This window comes from Strix uralensis, chromosome 7 (assembly GCF_047716275.1).
Source record: "Strix uralensis isolate ZFMK-TIS-50842 chromosome 7, bStrUra1, whole genome shotgun sequence".
In the NCBI taxonomy this organism is placed as follows: domain Eukaryota; kingdom Metazoa; phylum Chordata; class Aves; order Strigiformes; family Strigidae; genus Strix; species Strix uralensis.
The window spans coordinates 27,658,319-27,675,437 of NC_133978.1; the positions used below are offsets into that span (position 1 = coordinate 27,658,319).

A 17,119-nucleotide genomic window follows, 5' to 3' on the forward strand; every position below is an offset into this window, starting at 1 on the left:
CTGACATAAGGTATAAATGCTTGTCTGCTTGGCTTAACTAGAAGAAACTCATCATTAAAACAAGAAGTACCAAAGAAGCCTGCTGTCTTGGAGGACTATGATGCAAGAATAAAGTGGGGGCAACAGAAGCAGCTGAAGATACCTAGCGAGCAGCCTCTGGTAGCATCCCCATGCAGAACAAGTATCTGTAAGAACATTAACCAGAATGAGTCTAAAATGTTGCAGAAAAGACTGCCCAACCCTTAAAAAAGCAGAAAAACAAAACAAACCACAAACAAACAGTATGTCCCATCTCCCAAGAAAGGAAATCTATTGAGACTGAGTACTGATAACTATTGCCAAAATGAAGCAGTCACCATGGGAGGCGTAAGTAAATCTGCTCCCAATTTAGAACAAATTAGAATTAGTGCTAGACTAACCCAATCTTCTTCTTTAAGAAGATCACTGAAGTCCAGACAAATTAGAAGTAGTTAAGCATTTGATAGACGACATGTAGGAAGTTACTAGTTAAAATGGAGAGGATTAGGATTAATACCAGAGTTGTAAGGAGGATAAGAAACTAAAAAGGGTAGAGGATCACAGGTTATTTTGAAAAAGGAACCATCAAGCTGTACAGAGATTGATCCCTTTTGAAATCCATTATTAATCTTGAAATTAATGTTAAAACATTCTCACCAGTGGCTAAAAAAACCCCAAGAATTACCAATGTGCTAATGAAATTGTCTGGAGACAAAGTTAAGAGACATCATAAATACATAGGACACAGCATGTTGAAGATCTGGATAACAGAACCAACACAAGATGTACATAAATTAAAAAGTAACATTGCTCCCATTATAAACTAGGGGCTCAGTAACTGAGAAGAGGGGAAGAGGCCCTGTGATATGTTACTCATTAGGTAATGATGGTTCAGCAATAAGATGTAGCCATGAAGATGGCAAATACTACTGTAGGATATTGTATAAAGTGAAAAATTCCTAGAAGAGAGAAATGAGGATTACTGCCTTTATACAAGGAATCAATAAAACTTCTCCTGGAATATTCTGTATAGCTCTGGTCACTCATGATCCAGAGAGATTAATAAAATTCTGCAGCTGTTTAAGAAGATATGCTAAGATGACCAAGAGTTATAGGAACCGTCTTACGACGGAAAAAGAAAACAAACAAACAAAAAAATGCTGGTTTAGCCTGACCAGATCTAGCTCAGAGGAGAATACCATTGCTCTCCACAAATAAGCAGATGAACACGGGGGAGCAAGAAGAGCTGTTTAAGCTCAAGGACAACATTGGCACAAGAACAAATGAGAATGTATTATCCATGAATTAAGTTAAACTGGAAAATAAGAATGAGAATTGTAGCTTCCAAAGCAGTAAAATTTGGAATAGCTCAACAATGGCATAGCAAAGAAAAGTCCATTCACTTAAGAACTGCTTTAAGTAGCTTGCAAAAGAGACTATGGAGTACGCTGTCTGCCAGTATCGGACTTGAACCCATGCTCCACAAGACCTGTTCCAATCCCATGCAGAAATGTTTCTTCTCATGATGGGCTCCATACTGTTTAGCCTTTGCATAAAGTCTTATTTTAAGGTCAGTGAGATACAGATATATAAGAATATCTTCTTGTCAGTCAAAAAATTTTCAGGACATTTATGCTTGCTTATAAACAACAGTTGAGACAAAGTACAAAAGCCACACACTTCACTGGAGACATCCCAGTCAAAAGAAGAAAAAAACCGAAAAAAGCTACAAAAAGAAAATGAACAGGGAACGTAGATTTTTGTTCTTTTGAACCTATTAGCAACAGAAAACACCTTCTGTCATATTTGAAGAGGGTGATAACATTGTTTGGATTTCTTCAGAAAACTGCCGAGACACTTCCAAGACTCATCTTCTAAAACAAGATCGATCCATCGTTTAAGACTACACCCACTTCTCATTGTTCTAATTTGCAGGAAATGAATGATAGCTGGCTGCATTTCTCAATGCTGTTGAGAGTTTTGGCATATAAGAAGGGCATTGAGCAGACCCAATGAACCACCCCCCTGGAGAACCGCCAGCACCTTCTTAACAGACAGAATGCGAGGCCAACTATCCATAAACTAAAAGCAACTCCCACATAAACACTGCTCCATTCTGCATCGCTCTCACAATAAATTGTGTAGAGAGGGAGAGTGACTATATTGTATGACGGACTTTCATGCTAGACTATTTTTCTCTGAAACAACTTGAGACTGTTTTGGTTGCTATATGGGCAAGCCTAGAAACATTAAGATTTTTTTGTCTAGTCAGAATACAGTATAGCCCTGCTTTGTATCCAAGAAAAAACAGCCATCACCTTTCTCCTGAGTATTTAATCCATCCTCCTACATCTGAAAAAAATCCTCACAATTTGTAAGAATAACTATGTCCTTAGCCAGAAACATCAAGAGAGAGGACTCCTACAAACAGAGAGAATCCACATGTAGGCACAAAGCCAACTGATGGAAAAAACACACCAGAGTTCTGTACAGGCTGGTATCTCCCAAACTTCCTTTCTACAACCTTCTTCAGATCTGTTTTGCTCCAGGTGCATCTGAAGAAGATGGGCCATCTAGACTACAGTTACAAGTACACTTATTACTGTCCTGCTAACATACAACTGCACTTAAGAACTACTAATTCATTTCTTCATAGCATGTCCCAGCAACTTTTCCCTTCTTACCATGGGATGAAGGAAAATAAACCAGCACTAAGGCTCTTTGCTTCTGCTAGTCCAAACTGGTTACTCCAGTGGATTCTGCCAAGAGGTTGCATGGCTCCTGCTCACAGACTGTAAACACTTCTGTCCTTCCCTCGAGAAGACTGGAAAGACCCCTTGCTGAGCTTTCCCATTCTCTTCCTCATTCTCTCCTTCCTGCTGCTCTCATCAAGATGAATGCACAGACCAGGTTTCAGCAGTGGGAGAGGGAAAATTAAATCGGACATTTCTCAATTCTTAGTACAGAGGAGGACTAGCAGCAGCTAGAGAGCACAAAATTATGATCAATCATTTGTTTCCAAGCAAAATCACTGTGGAAAAGTGAAACAATTTAAAACTGGAAGTCTTCATTGCCGCTTCTCAAACCTTCTGCCATCCCAGCTAACAAATTTGGCTGTGCACACATAGCTACAAGCAGGCTGAGCACCCATTGGTTAACAGAACCACGAACTTGCAGATGAAAGAGAAAAAATGAATTTTAATGCAGTTTTTAGAAATGCTTGTCATTGTTTCAGCATTGCCATTTAGTGAATGGGACCGATTTCTCTCTCAGTAGGGGATGATATTTTAATGATGTAACAATGTACTTCCCAGAAGAAAGACAAGCCTCATGAGGCAGATTAAAACTAAGAATATTCAGATCCCATTAAAATCAGACAGTTTCAAGCCATTTTTAAAATTAATTTTGTTTAATGATAAAATGTGTTATCTTAACAGGTGGCTAACCAATTGTAAAATTAACCAAAACGTGGTCAGAAGCACAAGGCTAGCTATTGGAAGAACTGGTTTCTTTTTACTCTGTCTTCTGTTATCAGTGTACCATATGACCCTAACACAAATTCCTCCCGTCCATGACCCCAGGCAAATTTCTGAGCTCCAGCTTTCTCCTTCTGCAAAGCAGGGGTAGTATTTGTCCAACACCAGAGTTCCTCAAGACCTCAGATACAGAGACATTAGAAAGCATCATTGTTTAATAAGCAGGACATATTTAATGCAACTCCCAGGATATTTATTTTCAACAGTTTCTGTGAGATCAAAAAGTTAAGTTTTTCTCAGCACTAATCAGCATCCTGTCAAGAAAACAGCTTCATGTCTGATTGCTTATTAATTATACTTTGAGCACTTACTATTTAGCTGTAGCCACTGGACTCTGCTATGCTACAAACTCATTTTCAGTTTCCACAGCTAAACACACACTGCATTCAGCCCTTCTGTGCAAAATCACTTAAAATACATAAGAAATACACCTTGTTGAGCATCTCCTGAATTGTAGGAAGGAGGAAATGAGAAAAACTGAAGAAAATATTGAGTATGAGAAACACTAGTTAAGTTTGCCACTGAGAATGATTAAATATTACACAAACCTCACCAGCACATGTGGAGGTTAGAGATAACACAATGCAAGCAGTCAAGGAAGTGAGAAAACAGCTTATTCCATCTGCATTGTTGAATTTAGCATGAAAATTTTGATACAACAAAATCAAGTTGCTCAACTTGCTGGTCTTACATGTGATGTGATCATTTATACCCCAAATACTGTTGCAGCAATTGCTGAGAAAATTAATATGACAAGAAATGCATCTATACAGATGAAAAAAGCCAGTGGAATGCCTTCACTCAACTCTTAATGAGAACTCATAATTTCCACGTATAAATGACTCTCCTTTTAATAGAAAATAAGTACTTTTCATTGACAAGTTCTAGGATACAAACTACCAGTGCAGTAAAATCCAAAGAGATCAACACAGTGGATGAACATATTCACTTGACAAGTATAACTAGTCAACATTCATATGTCAGGAAATACTTTCTGATCCCCACTTCAAATATTTTAGAGCGTGAAGTGAATTTTAAATGAGACCAGACCATGAAGTTTCCTCTGCCATATAATTTCCAGTCTCAAGTCATTCTTTCTGCTGCTAACACTGAAAATAAACAAGAAAACAATGTATTTTTATATTTCCATCTCATTTATGGCCTAGAGATCAGAGCTTGATTGGCCACTGGAAATACTCCAAAGATCACCATTTCATTTCTTCTTCATTAGGCACATCTTAAACAGGCAATCTCCAAACACTGTACATTCCTACCTTACCTCTAGAGATAATAAACAGCTACAGAATTTTGTTTTCTTCCTATGAAATCTTCACTACCTCTTTCCATATCACAAACCACTACAGAGTACTGATCAAGTTGAGGCCACTGTCTATGTCTTGTATCCAAGGATTATTTAGGAAGCCCTTCGCCTAACCAAACTTTGTGGTTAGAACAGTCTGCTTTATCTTACTAATGAGAATGATAATTTAGTACCAAATACTCATGAGGAATTATAGCTCTGCTGACTGGCAAATAATTTGCCAAGGCAGATTAGTTTAGCTGCATAAAATAAATATCCACCTGCACATACTAGCACTAATCAGGGCGTGAAATTAAACTTTTTATTCAGTGGGAAATAACTGCTGCAAGGCGGCGATTTAGTCTGGGAAGCAAATATTAAGGTCAGCCTATTCTCTCTGATGTTTATAGTATATATTACAGTGTGGAGAGCACGGTGCAACAAATTCTGCTTTTTAAGTCTATGAAACTAAATACTTCAATGATGCGATAGCAAATTTGCCATTTGCTTTTCTAATTGCATACATTTAATGGAGCAAAGTGGCTGAAATGAAACATTACCAGAGAAGCAAGGGTGAAGTTACTGAAGTACCAAAGGCCTGCATCAAGTGCAGAAAAATCTACGGCACAAAGTTTGTGGTAGAAGAAAATAAATCATCATTTTCTTTACAATATACTCGTCCCAACAAATCCTCAAACTAAGGGGACATTATTTTAGTTCTACTGGAAAAAAATTACTAAGCACATGTTTAATATTCAAGCAGGATTTTCAACCCCATGTTTAGGAGGCAACTCTCTATCCCAGCTGTTTTAGAAAATTATTTTCATTGCTTTCATGACACCCTTGCTTTGGATATCCAGGATTCTCTGCCACAATGACCGCAACTCATAACTATGTTATTAGGAAGACTTTAAGGTTCTCAAAGCAGAGTTTTAAAACAATAGCTAAGAAGTCCTACATCTTAAAAATCCCACTCCTACTGACACCATAAATCATAGAGGTTCAGTGTAAACAGAACCTCTTTTAAAGTATAAGCCTTTGTCCATCTGTTCCACAGAAATACACACACAAATGGGGGGGGCGGGGGGGGGGAAGATATATTCTAAGTCTACTACCATCCTGCCTCCAATTACACTGACTATTCCTTACTATACTACCTGTCAGTTATGTGTAAGCTCCTACAAACATGAGAACATAAAAATTAAGGAACTTCAGGGTTTTCTCTCACTACAACAAACCAAAAAACAAACAAACAAAAAAAACCCCTACAGATGCATCTTAAAAGCAACCAAAAGGTTTTGGTTCTCCTGTGAAACTGGAAGGCCATCAGGACCTCCAAGAATCATGAAAACATTAATTCGGGGGTGAAACGGAAAAAAGACACTAATGAAGAATGCTAGTATCAACATCTTCCTCTTCACAAGCCAGGAAATGAAATGAAGTTCTGCAAATTGATTCATTCAGACAAACTGAGAAACTTCATTAAATATCAAGCTATTGCTTCCCAAGCCATCCTAGATAGGATCCCAAACTGGTCAGGTACAGCCCCAAGCACTGTTAATTAAACACAACTGAAGTTGTCACTAGTCCATTCAAGAAAACAGATGTTGCTTCATAGAGCTTTGATATTTTTCTTAAATACCTTTCAAAATGAGGAACAAAAAATATGAACTCTTATAAAAGGGCTTTATTGTATTTTTATAGCATATTACATACCTTGTAACAATCATTCTGTTAAGTGTGAATGTCAGTTTTATTTTCTGTCCCTTTTTTCCTGGCTATTTACAAGCTTTGTAAGAATCATTCCTTAATTAAGTCTAAACATAGTTTTATATAAATGGATTCCTGGAATTAAAAACGTTCAGACTTAAGAAATGATTGTTACAGAGACTGTAACAGGCCGTAAAAAAGAATGCCACTTTAAACAAAGATTTCTCATTTTAATTAAAAAGATAATCATCAGAACATTCGTATACTTAACAGAACCATTTGAAGCTACTTTGAAAAAATACCTACTATTCTATGCAGGCATATGTAGTTTACTTTATATGACATTTAATCAAAGTCTCAGTCGAGCCTATTGCACTCACTTTAAATATTGTATCTACAGTTTTAAACACTTTATACAAATATGAAAGTTACTTATTGAGCACCTCATTTCTACTACTTTTGTAAATGGTTATGACAACAGAAATCCCATATTCTTGAAGGCATAAAACCAGAGCTCAGTAAGGCAAGGGCTTTTGGGAGAGTTTTTTCTGTGGTTTTTTTTTTTTTTTAAGCTAATGGGCACATTTGCCTCTCCTTTTAGTTTGTGCATCAGTCTCTTACACACTGTACTTTATGAAGAGTCTAGTTTTATCTGTAGTATTGTAGAAACATGAAAAAGGGCTGAGATGAACTGAGACAGGTTCCACTCTAGTAAAAACCTTGATGTAGCTGCAGAACACTGGACCATGTAATGTACAGGATCATATTTTAAATCTATGAACTGGATTTCAGTCAAAAAAGCTTTGAAAGACGACATGTAGAATACATGATAGAAAACACTCATTCACCTCCAAAAAGAGTCTTCCCTGGTGAGCAGTTGCTTAGTATTGCATAATGCTAATACACAGCAATTTAATATCAGAAATAAATTAGGCCTTCTTAAAATGTAGAGGTAAACTGAATAGGCAAATGAAGTTACGTAAATTACTTAAACCTTAAAGCATTAGATTATACATATTGTAGCTGACCACAGATAATTAGTAAACTGGTAGCAGATATCAGCCAAACGTAATACTGTTTCATTGGCAAGTAATCAAGCCAATACCAGCCAGTAAGAAGGCGGCCTTCTTTTGCTCCCATCAAAAAGTTGCATAGACATGAGCACACATTAAAAAACAGAGTCCAGTTTGCCTTTCAAAGAATCAAATATAGATACTTTAAAGCAAGATAATTTTGTTCATATTAGCGTCGGATAAATCATAGAATCATTCAGGTTGGAAAAGACCCTTGGGATCATCGAGTCCAACCATCAGCCCTACTCTACAAAGTTCTCCCCTACACCATATCCCCCAGCATCTCATCTAAACGACCCTTAAACACATCCAGGGATGGTGACTCCACCACCTCCCTGGGCAGCCTATTCCACTGTCTAACCACTCTTTCTGTGAAAATTTTTTTCCTAATGTCCAGTCTAAACCTCCCCTGTTGCGAGTTTAAAGCCATTCCCCCTTGTTCTGTCACTAATCACCTGTGAGAAGAGACCAGCACCAATCTCTCTATAAAGCCTCCACCTGACATTTCGCTATTAGAGTTAGACGTCAAAATAAAAAACAAATCGCCAGGTTTATCTTGCTTGATACGTTGTGACTCAAGAGAGCTGCTAAAGTCCATGCCAAAAATTAAGTACTGACGTTTTTAAGTGGAAAAAGTATTATTTTCTAGAGAAGCACAAAAATACTACCACCTACAGGGCTGCTTTTCAACATGAAATGAAACCCACCACAAATCCATATCAAAACCAAAACTATCAAAAGCTGGAGAGATAATAGGTCTCATGCTTCCAAAAAATAATTTGGGTATTTACCTACAATGGCACTTGGGAAACTCTCAGGGAAAATCAATAATTAATAGCAAAGCCCACCTCAACCCAAACTGCAAGCTACCTAATAAGGAAGATGTACCTGTAGCGTATCACACACTTGGACGAACAAGATAATACACTGTAAATGATTCAGCATTAGTTGAGAGGATGCATGAGCTGATCTACTACCTCCAGGTAGATAACTGTACCAATGCCATTACTGCAGTACCTAAGCACCTTCTGAGTGCTAAAAAGGCAGAAACAAGACACTTCCTAGGAGGGCCAAGCTGATATTTGCAACTGATACCTCATGTATCAAAACAACCTACCTGTGCCACACCTCCACAAACACCAAAAGGCCCCACTAAGTCTAACAAAATCTTCACCAGCATAATTAGTCATGTCCTAGACAGACATGTGCTAAAGCAAATGCCTGAGATGTGTTAGACAAAAGCTTTTCTCACTCTCCTCTCAACCTGTAAGCAAAAATACCCTAAAAAATTCAGAGTGGACAGAGGGAAGCCACATCTTTCATGACAGTTTTCACAATCATTTTGCACACAAGAGGCATTTTAATAAAACATTGAGGAACTAGGTTTAGCTTTTAGTTCTCAGCACAGCCTGATCTTGATAATTCCTCCCTTTATCTGGTGCTCTTAACAGATGCATCTCCTGTAAGAGCAGCACTCTCTCACGCTCGGGTCTCTCCCTAGTGTCAGGGAGCTTTACTGTTCAAGTGAAACACAGCCAGCTGCAAGATGGACAGGGATTCCCTCAGGTCCCAGGCTCAATCTTATTGAAGATCTCAAATGCCTGGACTAAGCCCTTGGATGGGAATCTTAGTGCAGTGGGTGAAAAAAGCAACATATGAGAATTCAGCATAGCATGTTCACAGTGCTGCCTGGCAGAAGACAAAAATGTTTCAGCAGAAACTTTTCAGGATATGAAACTCACTATCTAGAGGCAGGTTGTAATTACCAAGCTTGGCCAAACACAAGTGCAACAGGATCTGGGACACTCCTTTGGCCAATCACACACCAAAGAGAGTAGTTTATTATTACTAATTGCTACCTTGCCTATTTAGGTATCCATAGCATTTTCCCACTTCACTGAGCTGAGACTCTACACATCTGACAAACTTGGAGACTACTAGCAAAAGGGTCAAAAAGTCTCAAGAGAAACAAGTTCTACAAGACTAAAAAAAAAGAAGCCAAACAAGTGTTCTGAAGCTCAATTAAAAATTAAAATTTGCATTTCCTCAATTTCATTTTGGGCATATGTTCTGAAGGTTTAATAGAACTGCTTCTTCTTGATGAGCTTAAATTTAGTTCTGTACCACTGGAAGCACTAATCCAAAACAAACTTTCAGCAAGTGTTGCCAGTCATTTAAATGATACCCTTAGGGAAAGAACAGTTTTGGGCACCTGAAATTTACATTCAACTCAGTTGGCAACAGTTTGTTTTCATTTCTATATCTTATGTTTCTGTCCAAAACACTTAGAAATATCAACAAGTGAAGAGAGAATGAAACTACAGTTGTGCATCGTGCCTCAAATCTGAGTAAACTAGCCACATACGAAGAGCATTTTGAATGCAACTACCCCCAAGGCTGTTTTCCATGTCAAGGGCCAACTTGCAAACCTACACAATGTAAGTACTCTTCATTCACTATCAATGATACACTGCTGCAGCAGCAGGTGAAAGATTTAAGCATTTATAGCTCTCATATCAGAATGGAAGGAAAAACAAAATAAAATTGCAGAGAGATGGTGTGCAGTACGGAAGAATAGTCTAAGGTGTCTAAGTAAAGAGAAAAACCCAAGAATTACATGCACAACCCCTCCCGGTGCCTGTGGGCCCCTCTGCCAGCTCCTGTCTCACTCGAGTTTAACTTCTCCCGCTCCCAGGTGACACTTGCAGCCCTCTAGCCCCCCTCCGACACAACTGTATTTTTCCACGGTTTTGGGGGTCCCGCTTCCGACACGCAGCCCTCCCTGGCCGGCAGCCCCCTCCCCACACCCCACGGCAGCTCTGGGGCCCCACTCACCGCCCTCCCCCGCCCGTAGGACGCCCGGTCCCCCGCCAACCCGGCGCCCCCCGGCCCAGCAGACCTCAGGGGCCCGGCCTCCCCCTTCCCCGTTACCCCCAGCCCCATCTCGCCCCCCCTCCCCCACAGCCCATCTCATCCGTCGCCCTTCCCCCCGCCTGCCCCTCCACATACACACAGGTGCCCGTGCCCACCCCCGCCACGGCCCCTCACCATGAACTTGAGAGCCTTCTCCTGCAGCACGGCTTCGGCCGGGTCCATAGTCCTGCGCCGCCGCCAGGGCCGGGGCCGGGGCCGGGGCCACCCCTCCTCTCAGTGCCAGGCCGCAGCCAGCGCAGACAGGAACCTGCGCTGCCCCGCGGCCCGCCCCCCCGCTCCTCGCCCTGCTGCCCGCATGGCGCATGCGCCGCGCGCAGGCCCACGGGAAATGGAGTCCCCGGCCGCGCTACCAGCGAGGGCCCGGGGGCGGTCTAGAACTACAAATCCCGAAAGATCGAGGGGCAGGGGGTACGCCGGGAGCCGGCTGGCGCATGCGCCGTCCGCGGGAGAGGGGGCCGACGGGAGATGTAGTAATTTGCGGCTGTGACGGTGTAAGTTGAGGTCAGGGGCTGGGGAGGGAGGAAGGGATGCTCCTCTCCGCAGGGGCCGTGTGGGCCATTTCCAGCCCCACACCTCCCTGGTGAGGTGTAAGGCCGGCTCCTAGGTCACAGCCCTGCGCTCTCTTCCGTTAGCATCGCACGTGGGGCTAATGGCGGGGTGCCGGGGCAGCCGGCAGCGGGTTCCCCACGCAGGGCGCCTCACCCGCAGCACACGGCACCCGTGAGAGCTTAGCGGCTCCCTTGTTTTTCTCCAGTTGCACTCCATGCTCGTGCACTGTCGATTTTCAAGTCAACTGTTACAAGTACACCATGTAAAATTAATTACTGGTGTACCCCTGCATGCGTAGGAGTACCAAAAATAATCTGGTGATTTTCATCCAGAGAGAAAGTCGGTCCAAAGGGGTCATTGCTGCTCCTTGGCAAGGGATATGAAATGTAGAAACTTGCATCACTGGAATGGATCAAGCAGACTTACATCATTTTTGAGGGATGTTTGTTCAATTCCATCCCATAAAGAAAACACATCACATAAACAGCCTCCCATGATGCTTTGGTGTCCCTACCCTTAGCTTTTTTCCTAATAATGTTTCTAAATCAATTTTCCCTGAAAATGGCGCCAAGTTCCCTTTGCTGTACCAAACAGCAAACAAAAAAAAGAGAATTGATCAGCAACCCTTTAATAGCAACTGCACACAGACTCAAGGGTATTTACTATATTCCCCCATCCCTCTGTTGCACATGAAACAAGACCAGCTCACTCTTTGGCAGCCATTGCTTCTAATCCTCTCGGGTTTGTTAAATTTGACTAATCTCTTTCCAGTTTTCCTACATTTTTCACAGTGTGCCCAAAAGCTGAAGTCACCTCACATGGAGCAGCAGAGAGGAATTACCTCCTGTGTCTTTAGTACTAATTATAAGACCTTGGTAAGTTTTTCCTTTCTCTATAGTAAACACAACACTGATTGCTACACAGTTTGTCATCCAGTAAACCACTCAGATACTTTTCCTTGCTGCATTTATATATTTGACACTGCATCTTAAGTGAGATATTCTGAATTTCTTCCTATTTAAATGCAAAGGAGCCAGACACAAACATCAGCACTTCCTTGCCAACATGCAACTTAAACCCTTCCTTTTTTTTTTTCCTGTGCTTTGCCTATAAAGTGAAGCTTCCAGGCGCAGGTATGAAACCAGCACCTCCTGTGCACCAGCCCCTTCCCTCATTTTCTCTAAACACCCCATCTCCTTCAGATTTTTGAACAAGATAATCAGAGAGAAAACAATGCAGAGAATATACCCATTACTGGATTCCTTGCAGGGACACATGACCCAGTGCCAGGAGAGTCTCCTCCAACCAATGACCCAGCAGAGGTGACAGGGAATGTCAGCCCACGCAGGGTGTGATGCTGGGATAAGCCACAATCCCAGAGCAGTAGCTTGAGAGAAAGAGGCAGGGATAACCTTATGTCCTCACTCTACAATCCCAAGGCATAGAAATCTTCCAAAGAAAGCTTTCAGGTCACCAGGACATGGGCTGCTATTCTTGGACTGGCCCAGCCATGCTCTTGGTCATCATACTTTAAGCCCAGACTCTTAGCAGTGAAATGCCTGAAATACTTGGCTGCAATGGGGCTGGGCATTTTCCAGTCTGCTGACAACACTGAAAACACTTACCACAATTATATAAATAACAGTAATTATAATGAGGGAGTCCTATAATTACAAAGGGATGGCTCCTGTAACAGTACTGCAGGCAACCGAGGGCCACTGGCACTTGAGGCATGGTTCTCCTCTGTCTCCTTCCTCCGGGCATCCTGCAGTTGGCTGAGATGTAAATGGATCCTCTTCATAGCAGTGTGACAGGCTCAAGGCTTTGATTGCATAGTTTATTTGTCAATAATATCTGATGCTGGCCTAATTGTAGGAAAATTGAAAAGTGTAATGCTTCAGCACTAGACACCACTGTCCCAAAGCCCTCTAGGCTGATTGATCTGTCTGGACTGTAACTTATAGGGGATTAACATCTCTGGGTCATAACAAGCATGAACAAAGTGGAGCCAAATCTAATGAGTGTTTAGGTGCTTGGAAGAAGAGAGTGGCTCAGTTATTCTGCTATACTGCCATCTGGACTCCACGATGCAGGACAACTGCAGAAGGACAAAGCAAGAGTCTCCCCCACAGCACAGAGGGACCAAGGAAGGACTCAGAGGCAGCACTTGGCCTGTCAGCACTGAGCATGGAGGTAATGCCTTGCCAGGTGAACCTCATCTGGATTCCTGCATCTGCAGCCCAGCCTTGTGGTCTCTTCCCACTGCAGGATGCTCGCTGCAGCTGGATGGCCACCAGCTTGCTGTGTTCCCTGTGGTCCAGAGGAGGAGAATGGCCAGCACGCCAAGCTGTGACCCCCACCAGACCCCTGCTCCAGCCCTATGCCATCGAGATGTCACATCACACAGCAGAAGGAGAGGCACTGGAGAGGTCTGTGATGTATAAGGCAGAGGGAAGGCACCCTTTGAGTTCAGCAGATTTACAACCAATTAAATAATGATTTGTTTGGATTGCAGGAACCAGACATGTGGTCAGTGCTGTCTCTGCCACAGTGGAGCTGCCCTGACCAGCTCCTCTTTACTTTCCACTTGAAACAGCAGTCATATATCCCCCTTCCTGCCCTCCACACTCTCACTGCAGAGCATGTTGCATGAAGCAGCCATATAGCGCACAGGGAGCTCACCATCCTTCTAGATGAAGGATGCTACCTAACAGTAAAGATATTACCGTGATTATTTTTGCAATAGCATATTGCTCTGTGCATTCTGGACTCTGCGGACCACATCCACGCCTGGTGTAACGCCATGTTAATTTGCTGTGGCAATCATTAATTGGGTAAGGAACAGCTGGTGCTTTGCTTTAAGTGAAGCTGATTGGGTCAGTAAGTAACTGTTTGGTTAAGCAATCTACAGCAGGTACAGCCCTACCTCTCTCTGCACTCCAGAGGGGTTTCACTTCTTGTCCCAGTGACCCTTGGAGGAAGCAGCAAGATTTGGCCATGAAACATTAGGGAGCTTTAATCAGTGCAGTTCCTTTGGGCATTATTGCCTGAATTTTAATATTTTGAATAATAAAGGATGATTTTAAATTAAATTTGTGGGCTCGCCATCTGTGTGTGCTTGGCCTTGTTTTCCTCTGCTTTGGCAGTCCCTTGACTTCATTCTTTCCAAGTTGCAGCAAAAAGGAAGGAAAGAGAAAAGAAGGGAAAGCACCAGTGGAGGAACCTTTTGTTATTCCCTTTGTCCTGCAAGATCCTGGCAGCAGCAGCATGAGCCTTTACTGCGGGTGTGTTTCACAGTGCTGAGCACACAGACAGCATTTGGTAGCATAAAAGCTCATGAGAGGGAGACAGGGACCCCTGCACCCAGAAACGTCCCAGTGGTTCAGCTCAGCCTCTCCATCGCAGCTCATCCGTGACAGCGGTGCGTTTCGCACAGGGCACGGGCATCTCCGCTAAAGGGGCTTCGCATGCAGTGACCTGGGGGATCTGGGGCAGGATGGCTTCCTGCAGCCTGTGGGCAAAGGGACTTTTTTAGGACAAAGAGACATTGCCACTCCGTCCTGCAAGAACAAAAGAAGAGAGTCCAAGACCACGTAGTAGGAATTATGTTCACTGTATGGCTGGTGCAGGGCAGTACCCATTACCTGGTACAAAGGAGATGTGCAAGGCTGCACATGTGGAGGGGATGGCCAGAGAGGCTTTTCTGCAGAGAAACAAGAACAGTCAGGCTATGGATTGACATTACAGGTTGAGCTGAATGTATCCCCTGTGCTGCTGAAAAGGGGAGCTGCATCCCCTGTCCTGTCTCTGCCAGCCACATGCTTTCTCTTTTCACCTTGTACCAGCTCTGGTGCTTGTTTGCTAGCACAGTGAACTGTTTTATTTTGCTATAGTGACAGAAAAATTATAATCAGGAAATACAAACTAAACACTTTGTTGGTGAGACAAACTGGCTTTTCTTGTGTTCAGACACATGACAGCTACTGTGAGGGCAGGTGGGATTGCACTCCATGGCAGCAGGGGGAATGATGAGACTGGTCCCTCTCAGTGATGGGGAGCTGCTAATTCAGCAGATACCAGGTGAAAAAACCCTCTTGTCTTTACACTGTCAGGGTCTCTTGACACTCCTGGGAGTTGAGAGCCCTCCCTGCTCACACAGCATCATCACAGCCACTGGAGACTCTGGATGGCCAAGGCAGAGTGAAGGAATATCTCAGAAAGGCCTGATCCTGGGAGTCTGGGATCCTCACAGGGATTCTGAGCTCATTTCCCAATTTCCCATGTTACCACTGGGACTGCATGGCACTGGTCCCCCCAGATTCGCTTGGCCACTGGGAAGGAGGAGATGCTGAAGCCCTGGTCCCAGTCCTCTCCATAGACTCTGTAGGTACTTTGTTTAAAATATGGATTAAAAGAAGTCAGGGTGAAAGCAACATTCTTCAACAGGGGCTATAGCCATTTTCAGCAGCCTTCCTGGTTTCCCCCACAAATTTGCCGGAGACCCTGGTCTCAAGCACTGGGCTGCCATGCAAGGCTGTGCACATACAGAAACATGCACTCCAACTCACAGCCAACCACGTGCCCCCCGCGCAGATCTGGAAGCGCTTCTTTACTTCCAAAAGCAGCTCCTTCACTCTTTGAGGCCTGGCCACCTCCCCACACCCCCTACAATTCTGTGATGTGTCCTCCCGTGTTTGCAGCACTTTCTGTCAGCCTGTCCTTGAGGTGGCAGCGATGACGAATTCATTGGTCCTTCAACAAATGCAAGAGCCCAGAGGAGCATCACTGGGAGCTCAGCATTGCTGCCTGGAGGGTGGCAAAGGGGAAAGAAAGATTCCTTCTTATGAGGATGAAAAACAAACCCAAACCACCAAACCTGACCCGACGGAACAAAAACAACCCCAACAAGTACCTCGTAGTCAGAACAGCCTTTTAAAGCCTCATGAATATTTAGCTTGTCCTCATGTAAAATATATGACTTTGTGTAAGGATCAGGGAAAGGAGGTGCATGATTTTTTTCTGATTTATGGGCCCAGCAACGGATTATTCATAGCAGAGCAGCTGTGTGGAAAGATTCATCCACTGCAAAATGTGATTGTACATCAGGCAGTGTGAGGGAACAGAGCTATGACTAATGGCTACTTTACATATAAATGAGAAGGTTTGCGCTAGGAACTGTAAAAAAAATACAATCGTTCAGCTGACGGGCCCGGCCTCTTTATCGCAAGCGCTGCACAGGGGCCAGGGAAAGACGGGAACAAGCCTGCCTGAAGGCGCTGCCTTCCCTCACATCTTCCAACATGCCATAAATAAGGCAACGGCAGTCGAGGCTTCCAAGGGCCAAATTTGTTGCTGGTGTCAATCTGCAGGCTGCGATGGGGGAAGGCAGATGTGGCTCCTTCTGGCTTGGATGCCCCTGGAAATCCCTCATGGCCAAGCTGAGGTGGGCCCTGCTTTGAACATCATGCTCAAAAGCAGAAGGGCAGCACAAGCTGGGGTGCTCAGCACAGCCCCAGCATAAGCCCTTCGCTTCCCCTCCCCGCTGCAATCACAGCCTCCCCCACGCTCACTCTCCTAGCTGAGACGGGTTGTCTAGACATTGCAGATGTGGACAGATGTTGGGGCTGTAATTTATAACAATGGCCTCCAGAAGGCAATTCCAATTTGTTTCGCTAAAGCTTTAAGTTACAGGCAGCAAGATCTCCTGTAAATACTCTTGACTTACATAGTAAGTACATAAGAGAGTTTGCCTGGTGAAAGCCCACTTGCTGCAGTGATTATAGCTTTCCCCACGTCTTGGAGGGATATTACAATTCATAGGTCAAAAAAAAATTGCCCTCTGCCATGGACCCAGAGAATCCAAGAGCGATCCAAGTTCCAGGTGCTGACACACATGCAGTTCAACAGTCGCTTCTCCAGCATCATTCACCTGCTCAGGGAAGGAGGTTGAAATCCCACCTACAGAGCCAACCCCCATACTCCGTGTGCTGTCTTCCTTA

The 17,119-nt window shown here is 43.3% G+C and overlaps 1 protein-coding gene across 6 annotated transcripts in view; it reads right to left on the bottom strand.

Moving 5' to 3' along the window:
• Positions 1-10,850, bottom strand: part of BTRC (beta-transducin repeat containing E3 ubiquitin protein ligase) — a 118,787-nt gene extending 107,937 nt beyond the window's left edge. For all 6 annotated transcript variants that reach the window (XM_074875152.1, XM_074875147.1, XM_074875150.1 and 3 more), the window contains exon 1: positions 10,686-10,850. In XM_074875152.1, coding sequence (XP_074731253.1) covers positions 10,686-10,733 — 48 coding nt within the window. In that variant the 5' untranslated portion in view covers positions 10,734-10,850. The remainder of the gene's footprint in view (positions 1-10,685) is intronic.
• Positions 10,851-17,119: the final 6,269 nt, after the last annotated feature.